Here is a 16,150-nt window from a genome sequence, read left to right on the forward strand (position 1 = left end):
ATGCTTCTGGGTACATAGTCCCACTGTGCACTCTTGAGAATTAAAGCACAGCTCTTTTTACAAGGACAATGGATGTTAACTCGATTGTGTTTGCCTGTTGAACTGGCAGAGGAAGGGCTGGTTAATATTTTTTTGAAGATGTCAGTTATTTATTACATCAGGGAGTTGACCACCAGGGGTCCGCCCATACTGAGCTTTGAAACCTGGCATTTGAGCTCCCACTGTGTAATTGCCAGCATCGAAACGGGCATTTGCTTCCCAGATGAAGAAGCTATGTAGTTTACATCTGTGAACTACTTTTCTAAATCAGGGATAGGCTGTGGTTTTGGTAAGTGACTGGGCTGTAACGTTTGAACCGAACCAGTTTGTAGGGTGGACACCATAGTGCTGTGGTTACAAGGGGTACACTTTTGACTTCCTTTAGTCTTTGCCAGAAGTTGCTTCTCAGAACTTAACTTTGCTTCAACCCAGCTGCTCTCAGGTTTCCGTTGAAGAGTGTATACGTGTGAGCACGCAGCTTTCTTTAGGACTTCCACTGTCTACGGCTCACGCATGCTAGCCTTAAAGGGAGAGAGACTGAATTTGTATGCCTTAGGTTTATGTGGAAAGCGAAGCAGGTAGTGTACACTTGACTTGTAGAAAATAAAGAAGTCATTGTGAAGGGGAAAGGCAAGTTCTGAAGGAAGGCCGGACTTGTTTATTTATAATACAAAACACCGTGCCTTTTATCCCTTCGTGTAACAGGGGGACTGTTGGCCCAGGGTAAATGTTATCATCCTGACATACGGGGTTTGGAGGGGTGGGGATCCATTAAATGCTGCCTCTGTGCATTACAAATCTCAGAACTATATTGTTTCTCTGTTTAGCTTACAAAGAAGAACGGTTCTCATCCTTGACAGACTCCCTTAGGGGCAGGTTCTAACAGTCTTCATTTGTCATAATTCTGTCCTTTGGAGAAATGTAGAGGTAACATTTATTTATACTAGTGGATCAAAAGAGGAACCATCTTTTGAGTTAAGTCGTGCAAGATTTTGGGTTTTATTTTGATGACTGACATAGAAGCTGAACCTGTGTAACTTGGAGTAGCGGTCACTGCAGTGGGTGACCGTTAAGATAGGGTCACAGTAGCGGTCACTGCAGTGGGTGACCATCAAGATAGGGTCACAGTAGCGGTCACTGCAGTGGGTGACCATCAAGATAGGGTCACAGTAGCGGTCACTACAGTGGGTGGCCATCGAGATAGGGTCACAATAGCGGTCACTGTAGTGGGTGACCGTCGAGATAGGGTCACAGTAGCGGTCACTGCAGTGGGTGGCCATCGAGATAGGGTCACAGTAGCGGTCACTGTAGTGGGTGACCGTTGAGATAGGGTCACAATAGCGGTCACTGCAGTGGGTGACCATCGAGATAGGGTCACAGTAGCGGTCACTGCAGTGGGTGGCCATCAAGATAGGGTCACAGTAGCGGTCACTGCAGTGAGTGACCATCGAGATAGGGTCACAGTAGCGGTCACTGCAGTGGGTGGCCATCGAGATAGGGTCACAGCAGTGGGTGACCGTCGAGATAGGGTCACAGTAGCGGTCACTGCAGTGGGTGGCCATCAAGATAGGGTCACAGTAGCGGTCACTGCAGTGGGTGACCATCAAGATAGGGTCACAGTAGCGGTCACTGCAGTGGGTGGCCATCAAGATAGGGTCACAGTAGCGGTCACTGTAGTGGGTGACCGTCGAGATAGGGTCACAGATAAGAAAGCACCCAAGACTTACTGGTGTGATGGGAGTATGAGATGACTTCCATACCTAACGCCCGGAACATGAACAGACTTTTGACTGATAATGTTCTTGAAAAACTGATGTCCTTCAGGTCTGACAGATGGAGGTGGGGCAGTGGTCACTGGGAAAGTCACTGCCTGTGCCCTGTGGGGTCTGGGGAAGCAGGCTCTGCAGTCCTTCTGCTTGTTCCCAGCTGCTTCAAGGACACACTGTTGTTCCCGCCTGCTGTCACCAGGTAACACTTCTCAGCACAGCCAAGCCACCAACCGGATCCCCGGTGAATGAATAGTAAGTTATATGACACAACCATTCATTTTGCAAAAGTAGAAGGCCTTTTTACGCGAGTGTGTAGGCTGGCCGGTAACAGTCACGACACAGGTTTTTACATGGTTACTTTACATGTTTACGAAGGTAAAACAGTAGCTTAGGATTTCTTGGCAGATTCTATTTGTGTGACTAGAAGCGACCAGCAGGTTTCTTTCTACCACGTGACCTTCAAAAAGTTGCCTGGAGTGGAGCTGAAGAAAGGGCCCAGAGGTTAAGCATCCCCACTGCTCTTGCAGAGGGCCTGAATTCCATTCATGACCTAGGTCAGGTGGCTTACAGCTGCCTCTAGCTACAGCTCTAGGGGGTCTGACACTGTCTTGGGACCTTGGGGCCATCTGCACTCAAGTGCACATCTCTCCTTTCCCTATATATACATAATTGAAAGAAGGGAAGGTACCAACGATTTATATAAACAGGTTCAAAGCAATCACCACTTATTTTGCCACAGTACCTGGGAATTGCAAGTCTCTCGTCCTGATGTTTGCGCTTGGGGAAGTAAGAGCGTGTAGTAACACGGTCGTCAGTTCTCTCGTTCTTGCTGGGATGTGACCCACTTCTGCACTCCATGCTTCTTCTTAATTATAAAAATCAGGCTGTGAAAGTGCTCGTAGTGAATCAGGATCGGTATCGTTAGATGCCTGTGTAAGAGAGAGGGAAAATGTAGTCGCACGGCAGGCTTCCGGTGTCCCTTTGCTGTGACAGGAAGGAAGGAAGGCTCACGGGAGGATCCTCGCTTACTGTGTTCTGGGTGGAGGACATGAAGGTGCACAGGCCCTGCACTGCTGCTTGGCGTTTCTGGTTCCACAGAAGGCGTCTGAGGGGCAGTTACACACACTGACTGTGGAAAAGCACGGCGTGAATCGCTTAGACTCGTGTTTCCCGTCTTCTTCTTGCTGTAAGCATGGAGTTAACCAGTGTTTAGTGCGTGGTTCTTCACCAGAACCACGGAAGGCTCTCAGGGAAAACTAATGACCCATCTCCACCCCGTGCTTCCCCCTTCCTTCTGAAAGAAAATCCAATGAGGTGAGGTAGGGGTGGGTTGTCTGCTCATTGCCCAGAGTACATCTTGTTTCACCCCAGCTCTCCTTTGGATGGGGGGGGAGGCATGATTGATGATTCTGGAGCTGACAGGTCTACAAATAGAGAGGTTAACTGACGTACAAAGCCTTGTTCCAAAGAGCATTTTTGTTCTCTCCGTGTACATTTTACCATCTTCTGAACTTTAGTAACGTTACCAAATCTGACTGGTCTGTTATTTCAGTGCTTGTAATTTCAAATGTGGGGTTAGAGATGCAGCTTCTTAGAGCCAGACCCTGGATTAAATCTCTGGCACCTCTTGCCCTACCTCCCACCTCCCCACCCCCCACCCCCACCTCCCAGTCCCCCAAAAAATCAGAGGACAGCCTTTGTAGGCATCAGGGATAATGAACGATTTGTACACTAGAAAATACTTTTTTTTGCATGGAGGAACTACATGTAAATTGTATGTGGGGGCTCTGTTTCATTTTATCCCGGTATCCCTCCTCATAAGAGTGTAGCAGAAAACAGGCCCACTGTGCACAGTTGAATTATTAATGACCAGCTGTTATAATGGAGAAAAAAATGGATTACCAAGACCTAATGCAGCAAGATCACACCCTTGTTTTCGTATTAGCAACGGGATTCTATTATTTTTTTATAGTAAAGCACATTTAAAACTGTGAGGCCCAGGAACAGCACTGACATTAAGAAAGGCAAAAAGGGCGCTGAGAAATATTGTTAAAGTAACTTTCCGGAGTGGTGCTTCAGACCAAACAGGCTTTATTTATTCTGAAGGTTGCTCTGTCAGGAAAGTGCTTAAATGGACTTTTATCTTAACAAATGCACTAAGACAAATGTTCTCGGTGAATGCTGGCTTGTTTTCCTTCTTAAACTCCGTGGAAGTTGACATTCTGTGAAAGGGACAAAGTGCTACTTAATAGTTTACCTGTTCCGCCGAGACCACCCTTCATTGGCCTTCGCTTATTTCTTTCTCCTTTTAGGTTGGCAGTCCCAGTTGCCTCTGTACCTTGTTTTGTTGTAAAAATGACCCTTTTTTGGTAATTAAGTTGTGGAGTTTTTATTAAAATGATGATTGACTCAGTATTCCTCCCCTTTTTAACTTTAAAAAGTCTGTGGACTAGTTTGAAGATTAGATACTTCCTTAAATGACTTGAAGGGTCTTACTGATGAAATTAGGGGCTTCCTGCTAGGGCTTCAGCTTGGAAGTAATTTTTGCTTTTTTCCATTGTTGGAATATCTTTACTAGATGATGAAAGACTTTTGAAACTGTATTTTCTGGCCAGTCAGTCTGTCCGTCCGTCCGTCCGTCCGTCCTTCCTTCCTTCCTTCCTTCCTTCCTTCCTTCCTTCCTTCCTTCCTTCCTTCCGACTCATTCTCATCATGTAGCCTTGGTTGGCTTGGAACTTGCTATTAGAGCAAACTGGCCCTGAATTCAGAGATTCACCTTTCTCCCAAGCGCTGGCATTAATGATGTGTGCTACCAAACCCAGCTTTTGATTTTATGTATTTATTTTTTTTTATAATTTTGAGAATACTATTCATTTACAAGTATTCAATATTGTTCCTGTAATTTTAAGGGTTTTCTTAAACTCTAATGTTTTTCCTCTAATTAAAGGTTTGTGGTTGTTGTTACTGTTGTCGTTTTGAGGCGGGACCTCACTAGGAAGCTCTGGCAGTCCTGAAATGCACTGTGTAGGTCAGGCTATACAGATGCTCTTCCCCGAGCTTTTCTCTCCTCATCTGCTGTCTCTATTCTTGCTCCATTTTGAGTCACTCTTAAGTCCTCACTCCTTCCAGAGTGATTTTTCTAAGATGCATATTTATTCAGGGTTAGTCTTTGGGGCTCACCACTGCCTACGGGGAAGAGGTTCCATCCCTTAACATAGCACAGAAGTTATGTGCTCTGACCTGTCCGTGCCCTAACTCTTACATTGTGATATGTGTGTGTGTGTGTGTGTGTGTGTGTGTGTGTGTGTGTGTGTGTGTGTGTGACAAGTCCAGGATTCATACTGCATTTCTTCCCCTTCCTGTTCCCAGAATGCTGCAGGCACCTTCTGCTGGGCCTACTAATTTCCTATATAAGCTTCCGAACGCACTGTCAAAGGCTGCACTGCTCACTTCCTTCTCTGTTACTTCTCTGCCTTCCTCGTCCCCTGTAATTGCCTTTTTCATGCTTGCTTGCTTGCTTTAGTCTGACTCTTGGACTTGACAGCCAAGTCTTTTAGGACAGACGCTTATCCCTCCTCCTTCCAGGGCTGGGCGCTTAGTAAATTACAGCGGAGTAGGGGACCATAACCCATTTGGAGTCTTCAATAGTGCTTCTTGCATAGGCCCGGCAACTACCCGCTTGTGAGTTTGACTGAAGAAACAGTAGGTTAGAGTAGCTGTGTGCTTGGTCTGAACTCGGGGTGCAGCAGAAGACAAGGATCCATTTGTGGGAACATCATGGCGGTAGCCTGCCGTTGGCTGTTGCTGCTCTCAGGGTGAGCGTCCATCAGGCGCATTGTAGAAGCATCTGATTACTTTGACTGTTGAGTGAAGTTTAGCGAGCAGCGATGAGTTACAAGAGGAGTGATGGCCATCTGGTGAGGAGGGGCTGCGGTGTGGCATTATCATGGTCTCCTCTCAACCATGTCCCTTGCTTTCACTCATGAGAAGGCCAGGCTCATTCTAACACAGGCAGCATCCGTAATCCTGAGCGACACAAATGGGAGCCTCTACTTGGAAACACCCCCCCACCCCTAACCCCAGTAGGCTTCCTTCTCAGACACTTTAATGGCCATGTCTTTGACAGTGTTCCCTAAGACTGACGCCACATGTTTCCTGCTTGTCACCCAACCTCCGCGTCCCCTCTCAGGGCACTAAGCTGCTTGTGGTGGCACTTGGCCTCTCCTTTCCTAGAGCAGCTTTGCACCTGGTTCTCTCTGTCACCTCTGCAGTCTCCAGTCCACAGTCGCACAGTGACTATGTGTTAGATGGTCACAGTGGGCTCTCCTCCTAACCTCTGCATCACCCACTCCCCTTCCCCCTCCGAAATATTCACCACCATCTAATATGTTGTACATTCAATGCGTTTGTGTTCAGTGTTATCTATCTCCTCCAAGTAGAATTTAGCTTCCCAACCATTTCCCTAGTCTAATGATATTTTTAAGCGAAGCATGGTGTATTTTAAGTGAAGGAGGGAGTGATGTTGATGTCTGTTCTGAACGTGGACATTTTGCTTCTATTACCTGCTAATTCTGTGATTGGGGACAATCACTAAACTCTTTTACGATGAATGGTATACTGTCTATTCATAGATCACTAGCGGAGTTTCTTTTGAATGAAAATGTATACTTTTTAGATACTGTGTTACCTTAGAGCAGTGACTCTCAACCTTCCTAATGTTTCAACCCTTTAGTACAAGTCCTCCTGTTGCAGTGATTCCCAACCATGAAATTGTTATGTTGATACTTTATAACTAATTTTGCCACTATTATGTATTGTAATCTAAACATCTGGTATGCGGGATGAATGGATTTCCCTGTTGCATCCTGCAGGTGGAGGACCACTGCCTTATAGATTGGATGTGGCCGGATGTAATGGTACTGGCCGTTGGGCTGTAATTTCTTTACTGTCAACAGTCAAGTGACTTTTTTTTTTTTGTTTTTGTTTTTTTGTTTTTTTTTTAACTAAGGTACCCTATAGTGCAAAGTTTCAGTGTAGAAGCAAGTCTCTTTGGAGTGGTCGTATAATCAGGTATAAGCTATGACTGTATTTATGTAATCCTCCTAAGAGCCTATCCGTTAGTACTTTTGTCAGATCCTGAGATAATCAAAGGTTAGCATTAGAAAGCTGTGTCTGAATCACTCAGCTCAACCCCAGTCATTAGCATTAGCTGGTATTTGGGGAATTCTTATCAGGACTAAACACTACTAATAACACTGTACATGAATTAACTTAATTTATAGATATTGCCTAGGAATCATAAATGGCCAATAACAGTAGCAATTGATTTGATAATCAGGACAGGGCAAGATCATCAGAATGGAACTGGTCGCAGAATTTCCCTGTGATAAGACAGGAACCCCCATTATAATTTTTTCAGACAGAGAAGTGACACTGGCAATACCTTGGTCATTTTGGGGTCATGGACTCAGTACTTTTAGTTTCAGGGGGACTCCTATCTCTCCTGGATTTGCAGCTCTCTGAAGTCCCCTCTGTGCCTCACCCTTACTTACTCTGCAGGTCAGCGCACAGGTGTTGTGGGAATATGGGGTCAGTAGAGCACGGGGACACGGCATGCTAAATGGAGTAGAGCACAGAGGACTAGAACCGGGCCATCCAGGGACTGCAGTCATGAGAAGAGATGACGAAGGACTTATCGAAGTTTTTTTTTTTTTTTTTTTTTTTTTTTCCGGAGCTGGGGACTGAACCCAGGGCCTTGCGCTTCCTAGGTAAGCGCTCTACCACTGAGCTAAATCCCCAGCCCCCGAAGTTATTATATAGTCCCACAAGGAAGGCATTTCTGGAGCTGCAGACTAGGCGGCCTCATGGGTTTATAGTGACATGCCCCGACACCTGAGTTTTTAAGAAGCACTGTTCCGTTTGCTTTAGCTGTATGAAGGACAGGTGGCTGTTGCATTAGATTTTGACTGACTCTCTCTCACGGACAGTGTCATTTGTGGTGATCACCGCCTTAATGCGGGCGATTGGAAAATGTTTTAATAGCCAACTCCCCTACTGCTCGTGTACAAGCATACGCCTTGTGTGAGGCGAAAGGAGCCTGGAGCTAGCTATGGCATGATGCCTCTGATCAGACCTTGACACATCACACCACACATGTCTGTGCCATCGAATCCAGCATCGTCAGGGCAGCCCTGGTCCTTTCATGGCTATCTGACGACTGACTAGCTCTACTTGAGATTAAGCCGACAGTTGTCTGGATCTCGCTAAAACCCATTGCTCTTACTTCATTACCTCACTTTTAGTGTTCAAACATGGCTGCCAAGTGACGAGGTGAGGGTGTTCTCGTCCAGTTGAGCAGTGAGATCCAGTTGAAGGCTGTCTTGCCCAGAAGGAGTTTGTTAATTTGATTTCCCAGTCGGCACCTCTTATGTCAGTGTTCTATTCTCCAGAATAATCCCTCCAGTTCCCGGGAACATTTCTTCCATCATCCATGAATACACATAGTGGGGACTTGTGTTTTAAAAGCTTCTGTTGCTCACTAGATACAGTAAATCAGCCTTCTGGGAAAGCCAGAAGGACCTCGTCCAGGTCCAGTGTGGGAATGGCTTAAGTTAGAGGTCATGTGGAGTGACGCATGTCTTGGACTTTTCCTTAGCAGTCACACAGTAGGGTGGCATTCGACTGTGCCATTTTCCTGCACTCCTATTTTGACAAAGACCACACTGAGAGCCATAATGAGTGGAAGAAGACGAGAGAAGGATGGTGATAAAGTTGAAGCCGTAGGCTGTCAGAGAGTAGAGGTCAAGAGTCCACTTCCGGCGTTGTCTCCCCTTTGCTGAGCGTTTTCTCCTGTGAAGGAGTGCCCATCTCTGACGGCTTAGTCGGACTTCTGAATATGCCTCCAGTGTGACAGGTTGCGTGTCTCAGGTGTCTTAAGACACAGCTCGACGTTTCTTTCTCTATGTGGTTGAAAAGAATGGGGCTGGAGAGATGGCTCAGCGGTTAAGAGCACTGACTGCTCTTCTAGAGGTCCTGAGTTCAAATCCCAGCAACCACATGGTGGCTCACAACCATCTGTAATGGGATCTGATGCCCTCTTCTGGTGTGTCTGAAGACAGCTACAGTGTACTCATATATAATAGATAAAATCTTTAAATAAAAAAAAAGAAAAGGAAAAGAAAAGAATGTGGACCAAGGATGAGAGTTCAGCTGGTCACCCGTTAAAGAAGTCTAGTTGTGGGAGGAAGCCAGCAAGTTTGAATTCCATGTCCTCTCGTCCTCCCTGGGTACAGCTTAAGGCAACAACCACGGGCACCTGAGGTTCCACTTAACTCTATCGGTTGATTTTTGTCCTCTGTCCCCTGGGGCTTGCTGTCATTTTGTAACCAGAAACCCATCAGCTCCGGCAGAACACTGGGTTTCCAGTGTTCCTGGGGTGCATTTTGAGATAAGCCGCAAGTCTCCCTTGCACCCAGGTGAGTCTTGCTTTAGTCTTGTTTGGTTGGAGATTCTTTTACAAAGCATTTCAGTTACAGTTGGCGAGGTTACCTTCATGGCTGGTTGTAGCCTGCTCTTGGGTCGCTGTGATCACCTCACCTGTTGGGTTCTTATTTAAATAATTTCTCCCCCTCCTCAAAAGAAAGTACAGGGAGAGAAAGCACAGGGAGATTTCCCGGAGAAAGAGATTTCATGTCTACTTTACGGTCATTTTTTTCCCCCTTCCTTTATTAGCTTCCTTAGTGCGTTTGCCTGAATGTCGCCTGACAGGAGAATTCTGTCTGCCTGGCTTACACGAGGGTTTTGAGATGGCGCGTGCTGTTTCGTGTACGGCTTCTTTCCTTGTGAGGCCGGAGCAAGGATGCGTCTCCCCGCGTGTGTTACTTTGGCTCACGCGACTGTGGTCATACCCCAGTGTCTGAGGCATGAATTGGTTTAAATTACTGTAACTGGGGCCTCTTACACAACTTACTTGAGACACTTTGATGCTCTAATTCTTCCTTCAAACCACAAATAAACTCCGGACAAAAATAATGATCTAGAAATAAGTTTTACTACTAGTTTCTGAAAATCGAGTTGGGTCCCCTCCCACCGCCCCAGAAATAGAGGCTCACCTTAGAAGAGGGAAGAATCTTCTACGGTGGAACCATGGCGTGAGAGTATTTGGCTCTTGAGTCACCAAAATGTTGGTTGTAGTTCTTTGCCCATCAGAGGTGTCCATAACTTCAGCTTGGATCTGGATCGTATGCCTCTCCTTGTTTCCTTGCTCGCATGTGGTCGACCTGTGTGTGCACACGAAGACTCTGAACCTAGTCGCCTACCCTGCCTGCCTGCCTGCCTGCCTGCCTGCCTGCCTGCCTGCCTGCCTGCCTGCCTGCCTGCCGGGGAGACCCCTCGTTTTCCTTTATCCACCCTTTCTGAGACTGTCGGTCCTGACCCAGTTAGCTGCATTGTTCCCTGTTAGATCACAGCCTCGAGTCAGTAAATTGATACTTTCAGCCATAATCACTTCTTCACACAGCACAGAAAGGTCTGGAAAACCCCCGGCACCTTGAGATTTAGCGTGGCTCAGGGTTGCACCAGAGAAAACGCCGTGTGACACTGAGAAATCCCCCTCTCCCCACCCACGCTGATATTCCTTTTCTGGGCTTTCCTCCGTGCCACTAGCTCAGGACCAAGTGTAAGAAGCAGCCCTTGAAAAAATGGCAGCATGGCTGAGCGATTTCCAGTGTGAGCCTCATCTCCTGCCTCAGGATGACATCCTGCTAATCACGTGGGCTGATTGCTCGCACCTGCTGGCTGACCCCAGGGGAAATCCGTGACTAGCGATGTCTGGCCGGTGTCTGCCTATCTTATTCATTACACTGATTGTCCATTCCCCAGAAGGGGAAAATTAGTAGAGATATTTTATTCACTTGAATTTATTTAGTGTTTGTGTTTGTGTATGTGTGTCTAGATGTACTTTGTGTTCATGTGTGATCATGTATATGTGTGTGCATGTAGAAGCCAGAGGTCAATGTCGAATGCTTCCTGTGTTTCACCCCACCTTACTGTTCGAGACCAGGTCTGTCACCAAATCTGGATCTTATCAATTAAAATAGAATGGCTGGCCAGGGAGTTCCAGAGATCTTCTGGTCTCCATACAAGTGCCCCACGCCCCGCCCAATTCAGTGCTGTGGTTATAGAACTGCCACACTAGCTTTTTACGTGTGTTTACCTAGTTCCCCGTGATTGTATGGTAGCCATGTTACCCACTGAGCCATTTCCCTACCACTTAAACTTACCCCTGAATTGTTAGACTCTAGCCTGTCTGTAGTAAAGAGTGCATTAACTAGAGGAGAAGCTGTTTTCTTAGCAACCTCAAGTATTGTAAACTGGTGATTGGTCAGAGATAAAGAACCCTGTTACACTGGGCCAGCCTGCATCAGAGGGGAAACGCTTTTGTTGGGATTTCTTTTTTCTTTTCTTTCTTTCTTTTTTTTTTTTTTTTTTTTGTCATCCTTGCGCAGGGGCCATGCTAATCTTCTCTGTATCGTTCCAATTTTAGTATATGTGCTGCCGAAGGGAGCACTTGTTGGGATTTCTATGAGCCTTATTTCAAATCAGGAAGGAAGGAATTTTACCTTGTGGAAAGCTAACATGGTTTGAAGTGTTTGGCCGCGCACTGCACTGTGTCTAGATCCTGTTTGCAGATCAGAGTTTACACAGTGTCCACACACCTAAGCTCTCATTTCATGGTGATGACCGTCCTGTAATATGGGTAGGACTGGTGGCTTTATCTCCTCCTGTGGTGAGAAGGCAGGTCCTGGAAGATTAAATGTCTGATTTGCAGCCAGCAGGCAGGTCCTGGAAGATTAAATGACTGCTTTGCAGCCAGCAGGAGAGAAATGATATAGAAGGGGTTTTGCACCCACTTCTTGTGGTTTAGTTCCTTTCTGAACTAACTTTCTGAAGCAACTCCACGCAGTCCCAGGATGCAATTTATTTATTTTTGGGCTCATTGGTGTGTCTGTGAATAGATGACAAGTCGTCATCTGGCACAGTCCCTATGAGCACCACGGTTTGTGTCTTTGCTTTGGCAGAAACTGAATCCCCACCGCTGTGCTTGCCCCCCTCCCCCAATAATAAAATCTGTATTTGGATCACCACGCTGCGTGCTTTGGTGTTTCTAATTTGTATCTTGCGGGCAGGGCCCGGGCAGTCTATTTGATCCCGACTCTTGACCTAGAGACTAATCAGATCGTGTGCCCCATCCTGCTCACCCTGGTTGGCGGCCAGTGTGATTCTGGCTTCTCGCTGTCCTTTCCCAGGGAGCAAGCATGTTGGCATACACTCCTGTCGCTGGATGTGGCCATCCAGCTCTTTCTGTAGAGCATCGAAGTGTAAACACCTCTGTAACCCCTCAGTGCTACTGGGTTGGATCACCAGCCTCAGCATAATTTAGCTTCTTAAGCTTTGGCGCTCGACTTTCCCTAACAAACACTGAGTTTTCCTTCCCTCTTCTCACCCCCACCCACCCCCTTCTTTCTCTTCTTTCCAGCTGCTACTGAGTCAACTCTGTAAGTCTATTCACTCACTTAAAATTTCTCTCCCAAATTCCCTTCCCCTTCTTTCTCCCTTCCAGCTCCTTCCTAATGTTTTGAGACCAGGGCTCAGTATGTAGTCTGTGGTGTATTTAAACTTGTGGTTTTCCTGTCTCTACTTCCCAAGGGCTGGGATTGCAAGGGGCTGTCACTATGGCTAGCCAAAATTACTATTTTTTAATAAACATCATTAATATGTTTATCTTAATGAACATCATTCGATTTTTTTTTTTAAAAAGAGAAATGATGAAAGAAAGAGAACTTTCTGTTATTGACAGGTACACGTCTGTCTTAGGGTTTTACTGCTGTGAATAGATATCATGACCAAGGCAATGCTTAGAAGGACAACATTTAATCGGGGCTGGCTTACAGGTTCAGAGGTGCAGTCCATTATCATCAAGGCGGGAACATGGCAACATCCAGGCAGACATGGTGCAGGAGGAGCTGAGAGTTCTACATCTTCATCTGAGGGCTGCTAGGAGAAGACTGACTTCCAGGCAGCTAGGATGAGGGTCTTAAAGCCCACACCCACAGTGACACACCTACTCCAGCAGGGCCACACTTTCTAATAGTGCCTCTCCCTGGGCCAAGCACATACAAACCATTACAATGTCCAATGAATCTTTTTTACTCTAAACATCAAATAACAGTTGACCTTCATTAATATAAATGGGACTAAGACTTGAGAAAGTTGATTTTCATTATTTTTCTTATGTGTACTGCTAATAATCCCAATATGCAGCATTCTCATAATCTTTTAGTAATCTATTGAGATGATGTAAGCCCCATCCTGGATCCTTCCATTTTTGCATAGGAGACTTGTGAAAAAATGTTTTAATACAATTTTAATGTGTACTCTGTTTTATTATAGGAAAGATACAAAAGTGTTTAAGTGCAATTTAGATTCGTTGACAACAGAACTTAAATTGAAGCTCTGAGAAAGTGAGTTTTCCTGTTTTCTAAATATTGGAGAATTCATTAGGAAGTCTCACTCGTGATAAGAAAATCCCCCATCTCCCACATATTTACTCTGTTTTGGTTATAATTCTTAGACAAAATGACATGTTTAAAGTCTCTTTTCTGACGAAATGAAAATTCAAAGACTCCATCCATTCATTCATTAGTTCATTCGTTCAATGAATGTGAGTACACTGTCGCTGTCTTCAGACACACCAGAAGAGGGCATCGGATCCCATTACAGATGGTTGTGAGCCACCATGTGGTTGCTGGGAATTGAACTCAGGACCTCTGGAAGAGCAGTCAGTGCTCTTAACCGCTGAGCCATCTCTCCAGGCCCTAAAGACTTCTTTCTAATTTGAGAAACAATAAGTAATTTGTGAAGTGGAATTATTACAGCAACAACCATGTCAGTTTCCCCTCTTAGTTCTGAGTTTTAGTAGACATTGTGTAATAACTGAGTCCCGAATGTGAAGGGCCCCTATCAGAGATACCTTGCCAGCAGGCTTAGAACTGAGACTCTTATAGCCCTGTGCTATCCCTCGTGTGGCAGAAGAATGGAGGAACAGACAGGTGAGTCAGACTAGCAGGGGGTCCTGGCCTTTTGTTCCTTCTCCCCTTTTGAATGCTGTTTGAGAAAGTGTTCTTTTATTCGTTTCTGTGGCTTTGATATTCCTGACGGCTGTGGAGGTCAACGATGAATTCCTCTGCTGACCTCACTGGGCAAGCTTTGGAAGTTTGCCTTTACTCTGTGTCACCCAGAAGAAGGCTTTCTAAGCAGATGTGGCAGGGACAAAGACACTTAGCATTGCAAAGACAGAGGGGGAGAAGCCTCAGCCTTGAGGGTCTCAAGTGTCAATTTCATCTCACTCAAAGACAAAAACTGCATTCATTCTGTTGCAAAGAGGGAAAGGTTGGGGGAGCAAACCCATGCACCCCAAGCTGCAGCCTTAGTCTATACCACAGCTCCTGGAGACAGAAACTTTGGTAGATCTGTCAGAGTCACCCCTGCCTCCCAAGAAGCAAACACATTTTCCAACTTTCAACGTGGCATTCTGTGTTTGACAGATACCCTTTTCTCTACTTGACTGGTTGTAGATGTATTTAATAGTCGAATTTGTAGATACATGGGGGAAAAAAAGTAAATCTCAGCCTTTTTACCCATAACTGAATTGTAAACCACTTGGATTGGGATTTAACTTTATTGATGTTAAGCCAGAGAGAGGGGGCGAGGGAGAGAACAGTAGAAATGCAAAATAGGAAGCCCTGGGCATGCTCTGCCTAATCAAAGAGGAGGGCTGCGTTGTGGGATGTACTGCTCCCTGCAGACCTGAGGACTCTGTGATCATCATGGGCTTCAACATGAACTCCACCCCTAAAATTGCCCTACCAATTTGAGGAATCGTTTTCCTGCCTATTTTTAAACTCCTAAGGACAGAGGAAAAGACTCGAGGAGGCCAACTTCGGTGGTTTCCTCAAACCATTCTCGTTTCCAAATCCTATGGGTCCCGAAATAACTCTACCATTTCAAACTGCCCAGATCCTTAGGAGACTTGGCAGCTGAGAGGGAAATGGTGAGTTTCTTCCTTAAAGTGTGGCCACCGGGGTTAAAGTAGGTTAAAAGTTGGCGAGCATGGGGCTTTCAGAACTAAGCTGCCCTTTAATAGAAATTCCGTAGGTTTTGTTTCTTAGTTATTTGTTTTTGAGACTGGTTCTCCCTTTTCTGCAGAAAAGAACCCTCCTGCTTCTGTCTCCTCCTGACTGTTGGGATTACAGGAGCAAGCAACCAGGTTCCGCCAAAATTCTGTATGGAGCTTTGAGCTTTCCAAATACGTAATTTTTTTTTTCTTAAAAATCTGTTAAATTTTCAAGTCTTAAGGCAGTTAAGTATTAGAACAGTATACTTAGTTCTCTAGACAAAAAAAAAATGTCAGGAATCTGTACTTTTTTTGTTTGTTTACTTTGTAACAAGCATTGGTTCTCCTGGATTTGCTTAGGCTGGCCTTGCACTCAGAGAGATCTGCTTGCCTCTGCCTCTGAAGTGCTGGGGCTAAAGGCATGTTACCATCACGCCCAGCTTGAATCCGGACAGTCTATTAGTTTATATTACCCTGCTAACCAATATCTTAATGTAGCTTCATTTTTTAAATCTTTCTGCTTGGTTGTAAGTGGTGGTAGCTGGATACGCTCGCTGGTTTTGAGTTTGTACGTTGGGGCAGAACTCGGGGCTCTCGTGGTTGGCTGCCGTAGGAACCTGAATAATTCTGACTTAGGTTGGTTTTCTAACAGTTTAGGGTGGTCACCGCTCAGGTGGAAGGCCAGGCTCTATTTCTGCTCTCGGAACGTTGAACTCCTTGGATTATTTGGTGCTGAGGAAAATCATGATGATGCACACGACCTTGGTGATTTATTTTTTGGGGTCCATTTTCCTGTGATTGATATATGTATTTTGGAAGCCAGTCTCCCAAGGATCGCACCGATGACACGTAGAGCCTGAGAGTCCAGGATGCTGTGTCTGTTCTGTGTGGTTGTTTTTATGTCATTTTAACCTGGAGTCTTCATTTGCATCTCATGGGCAACAGTGACAAGGGCAGAACTTTGAGAGAGAGAGAAAAATAGACTCTGACAGTTTTGTTTGTCTCTCCGACTACATATTTCCTTGTAGCTTTCCTAAGGAGTGGGGTTTGAATGTGTCATTATTGTGACATCTCTTGGTATCCGCCCTCCAGCTGGACATACCAACCTTAATAGTCTTATAATACATACTTCCAGAAGAATGATCTTCCTCCTATCCCACCACCGTCA

At 45.6% G+C, this 16,150-nt stretch overlaps 2 protein-coding genes and 1 non-coding gene across 8 annotated transcripts in view; 1 reads left to right on the forward strand and 2 right to left on the reverse strand.

The window, feature by feature from the left end:
• Nucleotides 1-16,150, forward strand: part of Nhsl1 (NHS-like 1) — a 235,601-nt gene that overhangs the window by 101,245 nt on the left and 118,206 nt on the right. The window lies entirely within an intron of this gene.
• On the reverse strand, nucleotides 978-10,062 carry LOC148006847 (uncharacterized). The gene is made up of 3 exons (XM_087596239.1): nucleotides 9,920-10,062; nucleotides 2,838-2,992; nucleotides 978-2,737 (listed from the first exon to the last, which is right to left on the reverse strand). Exon 3 carries the CDS (start codon nucleotides 1,683-1,685, stop codon nucleotides 978-980), a length of 708 nt encoding a protein of 235 aa, XP_087452365.1. The 5' UTR covers nucleotides 1,686-2,737; nucleotides 2,838-2,992; nucleotides 9,920-10,062.
• LOC120100161 (U6 spliceosomal RNA) lies at nucleotides 11,270-11,376 on the reverse strand. The gene has a single exon (XR_015655542.1). It is a non-coding gene; the product is annotated as a U6 spliceosomal RNA (small nuclear RNA).

The sequence above is a fragment of the Rattus norvegicus genome, chromosome 1 (assembly GCF_021556685.1).
Source record: "Rattus norvegicus strain SHRSP/BbbUtx chromosome 1, alternate assembly SHRSP_T2T, whole genome shotgun sequence".
Lineage (NCBI taxonomy): Eukaryota > Metazoa > Chordata > Mammalia > Rodentia > Muridae > Rattus > Rattus norvegicus.